The sequence below is a fragment of the Fusarium phalaenopsidis genome (assembly GCF_050370095.1).
Source record: "Fusarium phalaenopsidis strain FUZ10S chromosome Unknown contig_32288, whole genome shotgun sequence".
Classification (NCBI taxonomy): Eukaryota; Fungi; Ascomycota; class Sordariomycetes; order Hypocreales; family Nectriaceae; genus Fusarium; species Fusarium phalaenopsidis.
Genome location: NW_028145412.1, coordinates 268,680 through 284,608, shown reverse-complemented (window position 1 = coordinate 284,608; position 15,929 = coordinate 268,680). Strand labels below are relative to the sequence as shown.

General features: G+C 52.1%; 4 protein-coding genes and 1 non-coding gene across 5 annotated transcripts; 4 read left to right on the top strand and 1 right to left on the bottom strand.

The window, feature by feature from the left end:
* Positions 1–39: 39 nt before the first annotated feature.
* LRP88_03638 (uncharacterized protein) lies at positions 40–2,430 on the top strand (the record flags this gene model as incomplete). Its single annotated transcript, XM_083240251.1, has 1 exon — positions 40–2,430. One exon carries the CDS (start codon positions 40–42, stop codon positions 2,428–2,430), a length of 2,391 nt encoding a protein of 796 aa, XP_083103541.1.
* Positions 2,431–4,033: 1,603 nt separating this feature from the next.
* Positions 4,034–5,548, top strand: LRP88_03637 (uncharacterized protein; the record flags this gene model as incomplete). Its single annotated transcript, XM_083240250.1, has 1 exon — positions 4,034–5,548. The coding sequence occupies one exon, from the start codon at positions 4,034–4,036 to the stop codon at positions 5,546–5,548; it is 1,515 nt and encodes a 504-aa protein (XP_083103540.1).
* Positions 5,549–6,913: 1,365 nt separating this feature from the next.
* Positions 6,914–11,592, top strand: LRP88_03636 (uncharacterized protein; the record flags this gene model as incomplete). Its single annotated transcript, XM_083240249.1, has 4 exons — positions 6,914–7,280; positions 7,378–8,396; positions 8,514–9,959; positions 10,012–11,592. The coding sequence occupies 4 exons, from the start codon at positions 6,914–6,916 to the stop codon at positions 11,590–11,592; spliced, it is 4,413 nt and encodes a 1,470-aa protein (XP_083103539.1).
* Positions 11,593–11,889: 297 nt separating this feature from the next.
* On the top strand, positions 11,890–11,961 carry LRP88_03635. Its single transcript has one exon. It is a non-coding gene; the product is annotated as a tRNA-Thr (tRNA).
* Positions 11,962–13,040: 1,079 nt separating this feature from the next.
* On the bottom strand, positions 13,041–15,554 carry LRP88_03634 (uncharacterized protein; the record flags this gene model as incomplete). The annotated part of the gene is made up of 3 exons (XM_083240248.1): positions 13,041–14,278; positions 14,331–15,392; positions 15,446–15,554. 3 exons carry the CDS (start codon positions 15,552–15,554, stop codon positions 13,041–13,043), a joined length of 2,409 nt encoding a protein of 802 aa, XP_083103538.1.
* Between the last annotated feature and the right edge of the window lie 375 nt (positions 15,555–15,929).

Here is a 15,929-nt window from a genome sequence, read left to right as displayed (position 1 = left end):
GATCTGTCGTGGGGTGTCAGGTGGATCATCATCCGGATCCTGAACGATGAGGACCGCTTCGCCAAGGTTGTCACCTTTATCTTGCGCCTGTCTCGTGCACAGGTCCAGGAGTTTCTCGAGATCTACCTGAGAGAGGAGTACGCGTGGCGTGTTTGGGAGGAGCATGTCATCACAATCCCGCACATGCCTTTGCTTGAGCACGCACTCGAGAAGAGGATCACCGTCCCGGCCCTTCTACACTATAACCGTCCAGCACTTCTTACGGACAACATTCCTCTAGAAGATGAGGAGCGTGGAGTATTGTTTTTGCAGGACAGGAGGATGCACGGTTTGGTTGCTTTGTTTCGTTTGTTTTGCGCTGAACCCTACAAAGACTTTTTGCCGCTGCGGATCGAGTGGGAGATTTTCCAGGATGGTATCGACAAGCAGATCATTCACCAGGCCATCGAACTGGGATGGGCTAAGCCTGAGTTGTTGAAGGTTCGACCTGTTGCGCCAACTACCAACGTTCCTGTGGATGATTCACCACTGCGGTATCAAGGGAGATTTGCGCCCCTTTTCGGCGCTGTCGGGCAGCGTGTGCCTTTGCACCGTAAGGAAGGAGGACAGAGTAATGACTTTAACGTTGACTATGACTTGAATGAAGACTATGATTCAGAAGAGACACAAGATGATGATGAGAAGACCTTGTCTCCCGACAAGGTCGATACAGACGACAGATCAGAGCTTGATCAGTCCAAGGATCAACCCTCTTCCACCTCAAACACCCCTGACCAACCTGCCACGAACGACGGCGGCAACATCCTTCCCGCCCCAGAACTCCTACCACCACTGCCCTTCCTGCCAGGGCCTTTCGGATTCCAGCCATGCCAAAAGCAAGAACATTTCCTAAATGTTGCGTTCTGTCGGCGGCACCCCCGGGCATACAGACATGTTCCTGGATGCTTTGCCAATTCTCTGCTGGAAGAGGGACGCGACTGGGTTCCATGCAGAGAGGCCTGCTGGCCTCGGGGGGCTTACGTTCAACTGGGACCCCGTACTCTTCAAACATACGCGGACATCATTGTCGAATGCGCTCGCCATGAGGCTGGTGCACCTGGGGGTGTGGCAGCTCGAGGTATGCCAAACGCGAATCGCCGCCCGGTCACCAACGGCAGACAGACAGTGACGAACGGACAGGTTCATCAGTGTGAGGCAGCTGCAGCTCATCACACAAACAGCTCTCCCCAAGAAGACCCTCACCAAGGCTCAGTCGAGAACCTCTCCAGCTCTGCTTGGTACCGGAAGGCATATGACGAATACATGGCCTCGATGATGGATGTCGAGGGCGCCGACCAGCTCAGTGAGAACGGTTCATTCGTCGACGAAGAAGAGACCGACTGCGAGATGTTTGCGACCCCGAGTGCTTCGACGCTACCCGAATACCGACTGGCCATGCTTGGAGGCTTCCCGGACATCACTAATATTACCCAAGACCTTTCCGAACTGGCACCATCTGCTCAACTTCGTCACCACCTCGATACCAACTTTGCTCACTACTTGACGAAGAAATCCACCACTGTGAGAAGAGGTTCCACCAGCCACAACCGCAGTCGGAAAAAGCAGTCGTCGCCGGAGATCCTTGCGGAAGATTGGGAGGGAGGCTATGATATCGTTCTACCAGAGGCCGAGAAGGATACGGCATATTGTCCCAAGCGAGGTGATCGGAAGAAGAGATCCAGAAAGGCGACCGATGGTGGAAGACAGAGGAAGCCAGCCATCAAAGACATTGAGAAGAAGAGCAGTGAGACGATTATGGCAGAGGGAAATGGAGATGAAGGTCCGAAGGGTGGGCATTCTGGTCTCGAAGCTAACAAAGGGAGCGGCTCCGAAATCACCGAAGCGCAAGGCACTGCAAACACAGAGACACCGGTTCTGAAAGAAACCTTCAACACTACAAACAACGGACCAACATCATCTGGTCGAATCAAGATCGTTCTCAAGTCGTCCTCACATACCCCGACCAGTCCTGCCGAGAGCACGACAAAGAGCAACTCACCCATTTTCGGAGTCGACCGCAATTCAATCGTTGCAAGCACCCGAGGCAGAGTTCAAATGGCTCACTACGCTTGGAGCGCCGAAGAGGCCACCTTTGCTTCCATTTCCACACACGCGCGATTCGCACAGACAGCCGATCGCATCGTCAAGCCGCCCTCAATGGGCAAGATAGTCTCGGCCGACATGTCTGCCGAGTTGAGCGAGCTCCAACGACTTCAGACGGCTTTTGAAAACATAGAGGGTGCGCAGAAGGCGCAGGGCGCTCAGGATGCAGAGAGGGCCGAGTTTGCTGGGTGTGCGGACAGGGCCATGTACGCGGTGCAGGCGGAGGCTGCTTGCTTTGTGGTTGAGGTTAGGGATAAGGATGGAGATTGTGAGATGAAGGATGCGTAGTGAAGGGTATTCGTGCTTTGTTTGATGCTTGTATGAGTTTGCTGCTTATGGATTGCTTGCATGTAGCTGGACATTGGGAGGTCCAATGAAGATAGGAACAGGGGATTTCACAAACTGCTGGCTACCCTTGAAGTGAATCTTTACCGTGACACAAAGTGATAAACATAAGCAGCATAGCAGGTGGTGGAAGCTCAAGAAGCTATGAGCGTACGTCCACGCGTACCAAGGTGAAAATGAGCCGCCAGAAGAGTTCAACTCTTCGCAAATATTGTGAATAAATGAATAGAAATTATACTAAAATTATAAGAAACGTATCTCAGACCTAGATGTACTTTTATTACCGTCTTATTATCCTTCTCATTAGCCTTGGGAGAGGATAAGCTAGTCTTTTTTGCCCTGGTGTCGTCCCTTACCTGCGTGGCATCCAAACTGGTTCGGTTGCTTTGATCAAGGCTTCGAAGCTATGAAGCAAGAAAATTGGCTTCTAAAAAGAGAATAGCTTTATTTTTCTGGTAGATGACTCGCCTAGGGACTCATTTCCTTGTGGACATGATCACCGACTCTTGAGCACTCTTGGGCGGTTCATAGATGGTGACGTCGATGGGGGCAAATGAATGCGCCGCCGCGATAAGATGAATAGGAGTGAAGAACAATGGTTAAGGACGATAGAAGAGGATAGACAAGCCTTTTGGGATGAAGAAAAATGGATGATCCGAAAACAGTACCGCAGTGTCAAGGTGGCTGGCTTCTCATCTCTACACCGTTGGTATCGGATGTGAAGGTTCAATTTCCAGTCATCAAAATGAAATGGCCTAGAGTTAAAACAAGTAACATTTATTGCATTCTGTTTATCTTAGCTCCTTCGTGTTCAAGGGCAATGTCTGTCAGTCCTCTTCTCAAGCTCGTTAACCCTCTCCTACTAGATCAAAAGCTGCTTGACCTTCAAGATCCTATGAGCAGCCATGTTGAGGCTCATTGCTCTCAATTCTGCATGGAGATTTTGCTTAGGAAATTTAAAGTCGAACTTTGAAGAAGGGGTGCCGGGCTCGAGCTTGGCTAGGATTAAGATCTGGAACCCGTATAGGTTCCATGCTGGTATCGGTATTCTGCAGGACTCGATCACCAACTTGGGATTTTCTAATACTCATCAGAGGTAGATTTCCAACATCTTTGTACAAGTGATTCACACCAGCGCTTTAGGTAAACCTCTTCTTGCGACCCGGCATTTCCCCCCCTCCCCTCCCACTCTGGTTACTTCACCTTTTCTCTCCTACCTCTCGACCGCGATCCTTCAACATCAACAACCCAGCACCCAATTGTCTCAATTGAGGACAATTGGAATCCTCCTTCAAGTTCTTTGGGCTTATCTCACGGTAAACACACTTTATCTCTCATGGTTCTTCTTTGACATATAACTAACCGACGCCTGCTTTGTAGGACGGCCTTCGGAGCTGGCCAGGAGATCCTGCTCCCAACGCATCACCAAAAGTTCTCCCCCTCAACACTGGCCGACATCAGCTTGTACAGACCATCAGCCATCGCGCAGCCGCTTCTCGCACCTTTATTTCTCTCGGCTGCTTGACTTTACTCACCCCGTCCGGCCATGACTACCAACGCCGACTACACCTTTATGCCTCATCCCTCCCCCGAGGAGATCCAGGATCAGTGGAGCGTGCGGCTGCTTCACCTCAACGACGAGGGCGAGAATCACGCCATAACCACCCGCCTGAGATCTATCTGGAGAGATAACTGGTGGAAGTACCCCGACGAGATCAAGTTTTCCTTCTTGAGCGCCACCTTCAAGACTGCCATCACCAAGAGCAACGCTAAAGGCCCCAGCGCCCACGTCCTCTACAAGGCATCCGTTAATTGTAACAAGCGGGACTTTGATTGGGGTCTATGGCTCGTCCTACGAGTCATCTACTACGACGTTCACCAGGACTTGACGCACTCGAAGGCCCGGCAGAAGCGCCACAACTTTCAACAAGGTGATGCATGCAAGTTGATCAGACAACGATACCCAGATGTGGATGTTCTCCGGGACAACGTTCCCCCTACATTCCCTCCACGACCTCACAGCTGGACAGGCTTGGGTGGCCGTGGCCCAGGTAGTTCTCTTCGACCCGAGACGCCCATTCTGGCCTCGACCGACAACCTCTCTACCTGCAATCAGGCATCAACTGGCGAGAGCGATGAGATTACAGACTCTGGAACCGGTTCCGATGATGAGACGAGTGTTGATGAGAGCGATGACTCACCCCCTCCGGACAATGCCACGAGAAAGGTAAAGAAAGAGGCAAAGGCGCACACTCTCACTCCCGACGGAGACGGTGGCTCGCCTTCCCGTCAGAATCTCGTCTTGCCCCCCTCAAACCTTGATGCTGCCACCAGCGTCACTCCTGATGACAGCACCCAGCACGTCAACTCAAGCACTAGCGATTCCAGTCCGACTTCGAATGACGGCACGAACAAGATGGCTTCAGAGCAGGGCCCAGTCGGCGAGAGTGGCCATCACCGCGAGAAGGCAACCGACGCATCTATCGACAGCAACGGGCGCTCAGATGAGTCAATTGGCGTTCCCAAGAGCCTTCCAAAACGGAGCATGTCCGACGATGAAGAGGAAGACTCTCCATGCGGTGAACACACTCAGAAGCGACGGTGTACCTCGAGCGATCAAAGCCACCCAACCGAGTCTGAAGCGATGCCAAACAGTGACCTTCAGAAGGCCACATTCGGCGAGGACCTAGATCGCATCCACGAGCTATGGAAGAAGACTTTCAACGAGAAGGTGGCCGAGATTGTCAGCCAACAAGTCGCCCAGCGAATCGAGGGCCTACAGCCACGGATCAAAGATGAAATCACCCAATTTCTCTCCGAGGAGATTTTCGGAAGCACCGAAAACTTTGGGTTCAGCAATATTGCCCAGCGAGTCATCGACACCCTGGCTGAACAGATGGCCTCCAAGATGGCCCAACAGGTCATCCAGCAGACTACCCAGCAGCTCACCAGGGCGTTGACCTCTGAGCTACAGCCAGAGGCCGACCAGCAACTGGTAAGTTTCTTGACTCAAATGATCATGGACAAGCTGTTTAGCTCAACTGGAGGCCCTGAGCTTTAAGTTGACACTGTAGCTCTGGAGGTCTTCTCTAATTCCCTTGGAGCGGCTGGGGCGAGTAACTCGGGATTGATGGGTGCATCGTTTGGACTTCGCTGCACTTGTTTCTTTACGAACGGTGCAATTGGAAGGGAGTCCGACTTTCTCATCGATATATGAAATGGCAATGGGTCTGGGGTCTCTTAACGACTGCTTACATGGGAGAATGGATTTGTTTTGGGCAACAGGGTCACGGAGGTACTGGGAGCGACACGATGGCGCACGACTACGGGGAATCATGGAGCATGGCGAGCATGGACGGTTCAATAGGCGAAAACAAGATAGTTTTGGAATTTGCTTAATACAATCTCTGAATATTCCGGGTGCGATGCTTGCGTGAACGATGATCCTGAAAGGTGGCAGGTGACCGTAGAGAACGCCCAACATCAAGGGCGAGGAAATGCCTGGAAAAGCGCCACTGACATACATGGCATCTGATAATAACGGCTAGTCCCAAGGTATTCCTACAAATGATCAACTCAACTCGTCCAAGCGACGGCTGGGCTGCGTGTGGTGGTGTCACAAGCTGGGAGGCCGACCTGGCGTCACATGGTGTCACGAGGGTCGAGAAAGAAACGAGACACGAAAGGCACCAAGTTTAGTCCTGGCTACCTACTTGGAGTCCTTTCTCTACTTTACGATAATAAAAGTAGTACTTCAGATCTCCTTTATTTATTTCTTTTATAATACATATAGCTAGCCTTAGGGGGACATGCCAATATCTTTATAGTGTCTCATCTTGCTGTCAGCTAAAAGTGTTTGGGATATTAATTACAGCTAGGCAGGGTGATACAATCTTTAAATCCCTGGGTCGGTCTGAAGCTTGGCTTCCACTAACTGCGGTGGCGTTGACAAACACTGAGATCCGTTTGCTAGTCGTAGCGGGATTTCACATGAGAACGCACACGAGATCAACGGCCTGCCGAACCAAAACTTTTGCAAACATTCCTGGGCCCGTGTAGAACTGACGCTGTTTGATTGTGCAGCTCTTACCACTGCCGGCCTCGCAGCCGTCACACTAACGCATCTACCCGCACTTTTGAACCTCACTTTCCATCTCAGCCTTCTTTCCTTTTCCACCATTTTCGCCTCGCAAAGCAGCTTGAATATCATCACAGCATTTTTCACTGGCCAATATTGTTCTCACAAAGAGTCTTGCGCTGCGTGGAACGGTTTGCGCGACATCTGTGACGACGCCTGCCGCTTAAGATGGTCGTGGACATGGGTGCTGGCACCCAGCCTATCAGGCCACTACCATCAGGCGCAACGCTTAGTGGTGTATCCCACGAGGCAGATCTCTTGAAAGAGCATTATGCAAGTCATACCGAGATGCAGGAACGTCCCGGTGCGACAGGTGAAGAGCCAGCACCATCCCAGGAAGAAGGCGCCGGGCCTGAGTACATCGATACCGACGACGAAGATGATATCTATCGGCTTGTCATCAATCCCGAGAAGCCTCGGAAAATCAGCGAGAAGAAGCGCCAGGACTCTGCTGCCCTGAAAGAGTGGGTGAGCAAGAACCAACGCGAGGTCACCAGATCTTCTGCTGCTGCTCTCAACGACCCCAATTATCAGTCGGTTGCGCACCTCATCAAGACGAGTGAGAGCAGAAAGATCATCGCTACACCTCGAGAGTATCAGATCGAGCTCTTTGAGCGGGCCAAGCAGAAGAACACCATCGTGGTCCTGCCCACTGGTAAGTTCCCCGCTCCGTGTCGTGAGTGCGCTGACAGTGGCAGGTACTGGCAAAACACTCATCGCCGCGTTGCTTCTTCGACATTACCTCGAGCAAGAAGTGGAAGATCGAGCTATCGGAAAGCCCAAGAAGGTCGCCTTCTTTCTGGTCGAAAAGGTTGCCCTCTGCTACCAACAATATGCCGTCCTCAACTGCAACCTCGGCGAGCACCCCATCACCAAGTTCTGGGGCAACATGAAGGGCATGGTGAGGAAGAAGCAGTACTGGGATCAACAGTTTAGTGAGAACATGGTTGTTGTCTGTACGGCCCAGATCTTGGTGGACTGCCTTCTTGCTGGGTTCATCAAGATGTCGCAGATCAACCTCCTCATCTTTGACGAGGCGCATCATGCCAAAAAGGATCACCCCTATGCCCGTATCATGAGAAATCACTACATTCGCTACCAGGGAGAGCGACCACGGATTCTCGGCATGACTGCTTCGCCCGTTGACTCGCAGACAAAGGATGTGAAAGCAGCTGCCCTCGAGCTGGAAACCTTTCTTTGCAGCGAGATTGCCACTGTTTCCAACGAAGTGTTGATGGAAGCCATGTGCCAACAAAAGCAAGTCGAAGAGCGAGTAAACTACGAGTCACTGGAGTTTCCAGAAGACGCAAAGACGCAGCTGTGGGACTTGGTATGGGCCCAGGTCCTTCGTAATTCACAGTTCAAGGCATCACTCGAATTCACCAAGGAAGCTGCATCAACACTTGGCAGCTGGTGTGCTGATCGATACTGGATCATTCTTCTCACTGACAATGAGACCAAGCGGCTTGTGGCCAGGACTGATCGCGACTTTTCTAGGGACTTTGCGACAAACCAGTCAGACCACGCGACAGAGGCTGTTCGATGTGTCCGAGACATTGTCAAGAAGCGTGAACTCCCCCCGATTGAGCCATCCTCGCCTGAGCTATCTCCCAAGATGAAGAAGCTACACGAAATTTTGCTGCATGCCTTCACGCGAGACGGCACCAAACGATGCATTGTGTTTGTCGAGAAGAGACACACGGCTTGGCTTCTTTCAGACCTGTATCAGCAGCAAGGAATGAGGATCCCAGGAATGGTCGCCTACTACATGGTAGGTTTCTTAGAAGTAGCCGTTTTCAAGAACTAACCTCCATAGATTGGTTCCCAATCAGCTTCATCAACCCACAGCAACATGTCACATCGCGATCAAGTTGTGACCCTTCAAAAGTTCAAGCGAGGCAGCATCAACTGTCTCTTTGCGACCACAGTCGCTGAGGAAGGTATCGACGTTCCGGACTGCGATCTCGTGATCCGCTTCGACCTCTACAACTCAGTCATCCAGTATCTACAGTCCAAAGGGCGGGCAAGACAGTCAAACTCGAGATACATCACCATGCTGGAGGAAGGCAATATGGGACAGCTCAGAAGCCTGAAGCAGGCCGAGAGAGACTCTACAGCCCTACAAAAGTTCTGTTTATCCCTTCCTGCTGATAGGAAGCTGGAAGACGATGTAGTGGACGCGGTTCAGGATGAACTTCTGGTCCAGAAAGTGTACGAGATACCTTCGACCGGGGCTCGACTCACCTTTGCTCACAGCATGGACGTCCTCTCCAAGTATGCTGCATCTATTACCCCAGGAATTTCCTCCAAGGTCGAATTCACAGTCACCAAGCTTGGCCCAAAGTTCATTGCCGATGTCATCCTCCCAGATGCCTCGCCCCTCAAGGCAATGTCTGGATTCCCGCAGCGGAGCAAGCTACTGGCTAAATACTCTGCGGCATTTGAGGCTTGTGTGAAGCTGATCAAGGACAAACACATCGACGGACATCTTCAGCCCACTCTGAGCAAGACGATCCCCAGGATGCGGAACGCTCGACTTGCTGTGAGCTCCAACAAGAAAGCCGAGTACTCCATGCGACTTAGACCCGATGTTTGGAAGTCGCTTGGGGACTGCAAGGAGCTCTTTGCGACAGTCATTACGCTTGACAATCCAGGGGCTCTTGGAGAAGACCTTCTTAGTCGATCACTAATGCTTCTTTCGCGAAAAAAGCTTCCGGAGCTACCAGGAATTCCCCTATTCTTTGGGAATGGGCGCTCATCTGTGGCCAAACTGACAGTTTCCGAGGAGCCTCTGGAGCTAACTGCCGAGGAGATTGATGCACTCACGAGGTTCACTCTCAAGGTTTTTTCCGACGTGTTCAGTAAAGAATATGATGCCAGCGCCGACCAGCTCCCTTACTTTCTGGCTCCCTGCAAGGATGGCCACAGCTCGGTTTCCCAAGCGGTTGACTGGAGTATTGTCGAAGCCACCAAGAACGACAGCCTCCCCTGGGAGAATGCCCCGAAAGAGTTCTTTATAAACAAGTTTGTCACCGACCCCTACGACGGAGGACGCAAGCTTGTCATCAAAGGAATTGACGAGTCGAAGAGGCCTTCTGATCCCACGCCCGAAGGAGTGCCAGAGTCGAGAAGCCGAGCCTATCGTCAAGTGGAACCTACCATCAAGGAGTACAGCAACAGTCTCTACTACAACACTCGTCTCAAGGTCAAGTGGAGAGAGGACCAACCTGTTGTCAAGGCACAGCTACTGTCGCTCCGACGAAACTACTTGGACGAGTTCCAAGTTGACGAGGAGGTCAACAATGATTGCTTTGTGATCTTGGAGCCTCTTAAAGTCTCGCCAGTAAGTAATCCCCTACATTCATCAGCCGTAGCTAACGAGTAAGATACCCCTCGACGTGGCCTTTATGGTCATGGCGTTTCCGGCTATCATCCATCGCATCGATGCTGCCCTCATCACCCTTGATGCTTGCGCCATGCTGGATCTTCCTATCCCACCTGTCCTAGCTCTTGAGGCCATGACAAAGGACAGCGACAACTCTGGGGAGCACGATGAAGAGCAGCTCAACTTCCAGTCTGGCATGGGCAACAACTACGAGCGACTAGAATTCCTTGGAGACTCGTTTTTGAAGATGGCCACAACCATTTCTCTCTTTACTCTGATTCCTGAGAGCGACGAGTGCAGATATCACGTTGAGCGCATGATTCTCATCTGCAACCAGAATCTCTTCAACCACGCTGTTGACCTCAAGCTCCACGAGTACATCCGATCTAAGGCGTTTGATCGACGTACATGGTACCCTGATCTTCCGCTGAAGAAGGGAAAGGCACCAAAGACGGAGATGCGACATAACCTGGCCGACAAGTCCATTGCCGACGTTTGTGAGGCCCTCATTGGAGCTGCCTACCTCTCTGGCAAAGGGGGCAGCATGGACTTGGCTGTCAAGGCCGTCACGCGTATGGTCAAGAGCAAGAACCACAAGATGGAGAAATTTGAGGATTACTTTGCCGCCTTCAAGATTCCAGCCTGGCAACAGGCCGATGCCAACGTCAACCAGCGCCGTCTGGTCGACTGTGTAGCTGGTGCTGTTGGCTACAGCTTCAAATGGCCAGCACTTCTCCGGAGCGCATTCAAGCATCCTTCTTGGCCTTATGATGCCGTGCCAAACTACCAACGCCTCGAATTTCTAGGCGATGCTCTGCTGGATATGGCCATTGTCGATAACCTGTTCCAGCGGTTCCCTCAGGCGGATCCTCAATGGCTCACTGAGCACAAGATGGCCATGGCCTCGAACCAGTTCCTTGGGTGTCTCTGTGTGAAGCTCGACCTGCACAAGCACCTTACTTCTACTACATCCTCATTGATCGGGCAGATAAGTTCGTATGCGAGTGAGCTTGAGCTGGCCGAAGAAGACGCGCGTCAAGAAGCCAAGGCGAATAAGACTGCCATGCGCAAAGATTTCTGGCTCAGGGCATCTGCGCCGCCCAAGGCCTTTGCGGATGTCATGGAGGCTCTCGTCGGGGCCATGTTTGTCGACACCAACTACGACTACACGGTTGTCCGCAACTTCTTTACAAAATTCATCGAACCGTACTTTGAGGACATGGCACTATATGATTCGTTTGCTAACCAGCATCCTGTCACGTATCTGTCCAAGAAGATGCAGCAAGATCTAGGCTGCACCAACTGGCGCGTCAGCGCGGAGAATGTTCCTTGTGGTGTGGAGGAGGGTATCGCTGTCCTGACAGAGAGCGATGTGGTGGCTGTCTTTATGGTACACCAAAAGGTCATTGCCAACGCGACAGCCAAGAGTGGACGTTACGCCAAGATTGCTGTGGCGAAGCGGGCTCTCGCGATGCTTGATGAGCATGAAGGCGACTTTGAGACGATGAAGCGTGCTCTAGGATGCGATTGTAAGCCTGGGGCTGTGCAAGATGATGTTAATGATCATGGAACAGCGATATAGATTTAGATTGAAGGGGTGTGAGCCTGCAGAGACAAACTGGCAGGGTTAGGGAGGGTGTTCGTGGGTGTATGGGCTAGCGGTTGTGGTTGTGGTGTTACTTCAACAGCATCAGCGATTGTCATAGTGAGGACTGAATCACCTTGCGCAACCCATGTCACTATAGAAGCGAATACAGTGTTCACTTTCACTCTCTTGGCCAATATTCCCTGTCGTGTTGCACAAACCTCGCGTCAGAGCCCTACAGCCAGCCCTCATAACACCTTTGCCCAAGCCCCTCGGTCATCCAAGCAACCACTAGCCCTGTTGGCCAAATGGTAAGGCGTCGCACTCGTAATGCGAAGATCAGCGGTTCGATTCCGCTACAGGGCACGTGACGAGGAAATAAGCCTGAAAAGGGATTCCTTTTTTTGTTATTTTGCACATTTTTTGGTGTATTGGTTTGGTGATGTTATTGTTGGTGTTGAGGCGTTAGGTGAAAGGCTTAGGGGTTTAGGTTGCCTTTTTTGGGGTCGGGCACGTGCACGGTTGCGGGATGATGTCATGGGGTTGGCATTGTGGGAAGGTGCACTTGTTTTGCTTTTGAAGTCTTCGCGTCATTAGGCTTTGATGCATAAAGTGGTGATGTTCTTCAGGCATTGTACTTAGAAGTAGTCAAGATGGAGAGTTAGATAGCTAATTCTAAAGAGCGAGATTAATAAGCTTGAGCTGAGAGCTTCAGCTGGGTGGAGATACCGGGGAGGCCGGAGAGAGATGTTGAACGGGACGAAGAGGGCAATCTTGATCAGGCGAACCGGGGGAGATTGATGGGCCAGGGATCTCCGGTAGATGAAGAAATACCGAATTGCCACTATGATCAACATGACCCTTGCCAACCGAGATGTCTCTTCAGCCAGCCCCAGATAACACCTATCTAAGCGCGATGTAGAAGGAGTGCGTCCTCACGATCTCTTTAGATATTTTTAGCCTCATCTCCAACCGAGCTCAACGATTTGTTTCAACATCTTCGCGTGGCTGGGGCTGAGCCGCCCGGGGGCGTTCGTCATCTACTGATCTAGACTCTTGGAAGCAAAGATTTTCAGCTGGCAGCGCATTGTTTGCTTTTTTGGGTCATCTCGATGGCGGAGCTGAATCGGAAAGTGAGGCGGAGATCAAGGTCCGTGCTGTAGATTTAGTTTCAAGGATCCAGGTTTGATGTGGTGGTTTGTCATTAGAAGAGTGCGTGTTGGATGTTATGAATGTTACTTGTCCATTCATTAGATGCTTTGGATGTCCTCTCCCTATGCCTATTCGACTGCGATGCTCGTTGTGCTGTACATATCCATGCGCCTATTCCATGATACAAAGAAAAATAATTAAAAAGGGACGGAAATCGTCAAGTCGTCTAGCTTTATGTTCCCAAATCATCTTGCTGTAAAAAGAAAAAAAAAAGTTCCATACCTCATGTCTCGTTAATCCTCTGCATCCGCCTCGTCAGCATAACTCCTCGTATGTCGTCGACTCTGCGTCTCCATCTTGCGTCGGCGCATCTCCTTTCGTAGCTTGACTGCCGTGTGAATGTCAACCTTGGCGTCGTCCTCCTCGGTGAGACCGTATTGGTCGAGACCCAGGTGCCGTAGGTCGATGCCGAGGTCGGCCAGGGACACGAAGCTCGGCCCGTGGGGCATGTCGCGCGCGCGCTCCCAGAACGAGTCGGAGCCTTCGTCGTCTGAGGATGAGCCGTTGCGGGGCTCGCGGCGCGGTGGGGAGAATGTGCTCGTGCGGCTACGGCGGAGATGTTGTTGGTGTCGTGTCTTTCGCGGCGTCGACTTGTTGCTCTTTGTGGTGCCTCTTGTGGTTGGGCGTTTTGGGCTCTTTGGCGTCTTTGGTGGCTTGATGGGCGCTGGTGGTTCTGCTGGGGCCTTGGGAATCGGGAGAGGCTCGAATAAACCGGGGAGACCGCCTCCTGCGATGCCGTAGTCTTCCTTGTATAATAGACCTTCCTCTCCTCGTCGCTTCTCCTTCCAGGCGACGAATGAGTCTACAGAGTCTTCGCTAGCATCCGAGATGTAGTACTCGGCTTCTACGCCTGCGTTGATGGGGTGACTTAGATCCTGCTCCAGTTCCCGACGTGAAGGTACCAGAGTATCGGCGGAAAAGTCATCTTCGGCGGCGTTGTAGTAGTTGTTCTGGTTTCCGAGGCTGGTCATTCCGCCGCTCTGTTCGCGCTCGTGGTTCATCTTGATTGATGGAGGAAGAGATGCGTCAATGGATGTGCTCGGGGTGTGCTGAGATCTCGGAAAGGGATTGCTCGAGTAGCCGGACGACATGGTGGTCGGTGTGATGCATGGCTGAGACTGGAGAGTTAGAGATGACGTCCGAACGGGAATGTGTTCGGTGATGTTGTCGAGGCGTTGGTGTCGGAGAAGTGAGGCGCCGCCAATAGAGCGGTTGCGGGGTGGTTTGTCCATTGATGAAGAGCTAGAAGGTCGTGAGGGTTGAGAAATGTCGCTGCGGGGGTAGAGAGAAAGAGTTGATGGGCCGTGATGCGTGTCGGGGCGGATGTGAGAAGAATCATGACGAGGGACAAGAGGATCATGGCGAGGAATTGGAGGGTCATGACGAGGGAGGATGAGATCTTGGCGTGAAAGATGTGAATCGGGGCGAGAATATGAAGGATGCTCTGCCTGCTTGAATCGCACAGGGATGGCTATTTCATGTTAGCTTTATTCTATAATTTGACCAAAAGGACCTACTCGGACAGGGTGCTGGTGCATCGAAAGCTTCATCAACCAGACTCTCAACCTCGACCATCCCAATGCTTCGCTGTCGACTCCGTCCTTCGCTCGTCTTTGGACGGGACTTGGGCATCGGCGGTGGTGACAGAGGTGCCGAATAATTAAAATTTGATAATGAAGGATGTAAGCTGAGAGGTCGCGGTTTAGATATGTGCGGTTCAGGTGCAGATGCGAATGCGTTGAATGATCTCCTCCGGTTCTTTAGAGACGCTGCTGTTTGAGATGATGTCTCGGGGCGTTTATCTAGGCGTCGTTGCGATTTGCTGGATCTTAGCATTTCTCCGCCAATTGAACCTGAAAATGACCTCCATGCTGTTGATGAACTGGTCGGCCTTGAAGATTCTCGAATCGTCCCTAGATCAAGATGAGGAATGCTAGGCGGCGGAGCGCAATCATCATCGTCGTCGTCAAAGCCATCATAATCGTGAACAGACAGTCCACCGCTGTCCGAGGTCTGCAGCGTCAACCTCCCGCTACTAGAAAGACGGTAAAAGGCCTTGACGGCTGGGCTGTTAAGGTTCAGGCCGTTCTCGCCAATGTTGCGCTCGGCAACGTCTTCCCCGTACTCGCGGGCGCCGGTGGCTGCGACGCGCGAGCGAAAGTTTGACGGCCTGATCTCGCCCTGGGCGTCTAGAACGTCGACGAACCGGCTGCCGTCCTGGAACGAGTCGATGGAGCTCTCGCGGCGGTGGTGAGAGGGGATCGAAGGGACAGGAGGTGGTCTTTCTACTGTGCGCACGGCAGCGCGTGTCTTTTCGGGGACGCTCCAGGCTGAGTTTGTACTGCGGATGCTGCGGGTGACGGACCTCGGACGCGAGGATAGGCTGTTGGCGTGAGCTTGGTTTGGAGCTGTTGTTGGACGTCCTGGGGAGAAGCTGCGGAAGCGCGGGACCATTGGGGGAGGCGCGGCAGGGTCAAGGTCGATATCGTGATCGATTACAGAGAGTTGAGCCTGGCTGCGCTTCCTTGCCGCCTGCTGCAGCTGGTCCAGCACGTTGGGTCCATTTCCAGCGACCGGATAAGTTCCTGCATGGGGCCGGTGTGAGAGTGGCGTCTTGATCCTTTTGAGAGAAACTCACCTTGGATGGGTGGTATTGATGCGACTGTCGATTTGTAGGATTGACCCTTGATCTGGTTCTGATTCTTGTCGGAGGAAGTCTTGCGCGTCAAGAAGCTAAAGAAGCCCATGATGTCGTTCGACAAGATGAGTATCTGCTGGTCGCAGAGAGAGAAGCAGCAGCAGTTTAAAGGAGAGGCCTCAGGGGACCCACCGTGAGCATTCTGGCGCCCAAGGGGAAAGTAAAAAATGATGGAATGAAAGGCTACGAAAGGGAAAAACGGGTGTTGGACCGTTCTTTTTGTAAAAGCAAGGGAGGGAAGAGTAGAAGAAACCTGGGGCGAACTGTTTCGACAGCCCACGCGCTGATTGGGGAACAGGGCCTTAGAAGAAGAAAAGGAAAAAGGAAAAAAAAGATGGCTTGGACTCGGTAGGTAGGGTCAGTCTAGCTGGAGATCTTGATCCACGGAAGCGGATACATGCATATTCTCGACGTTCTCTTGGAA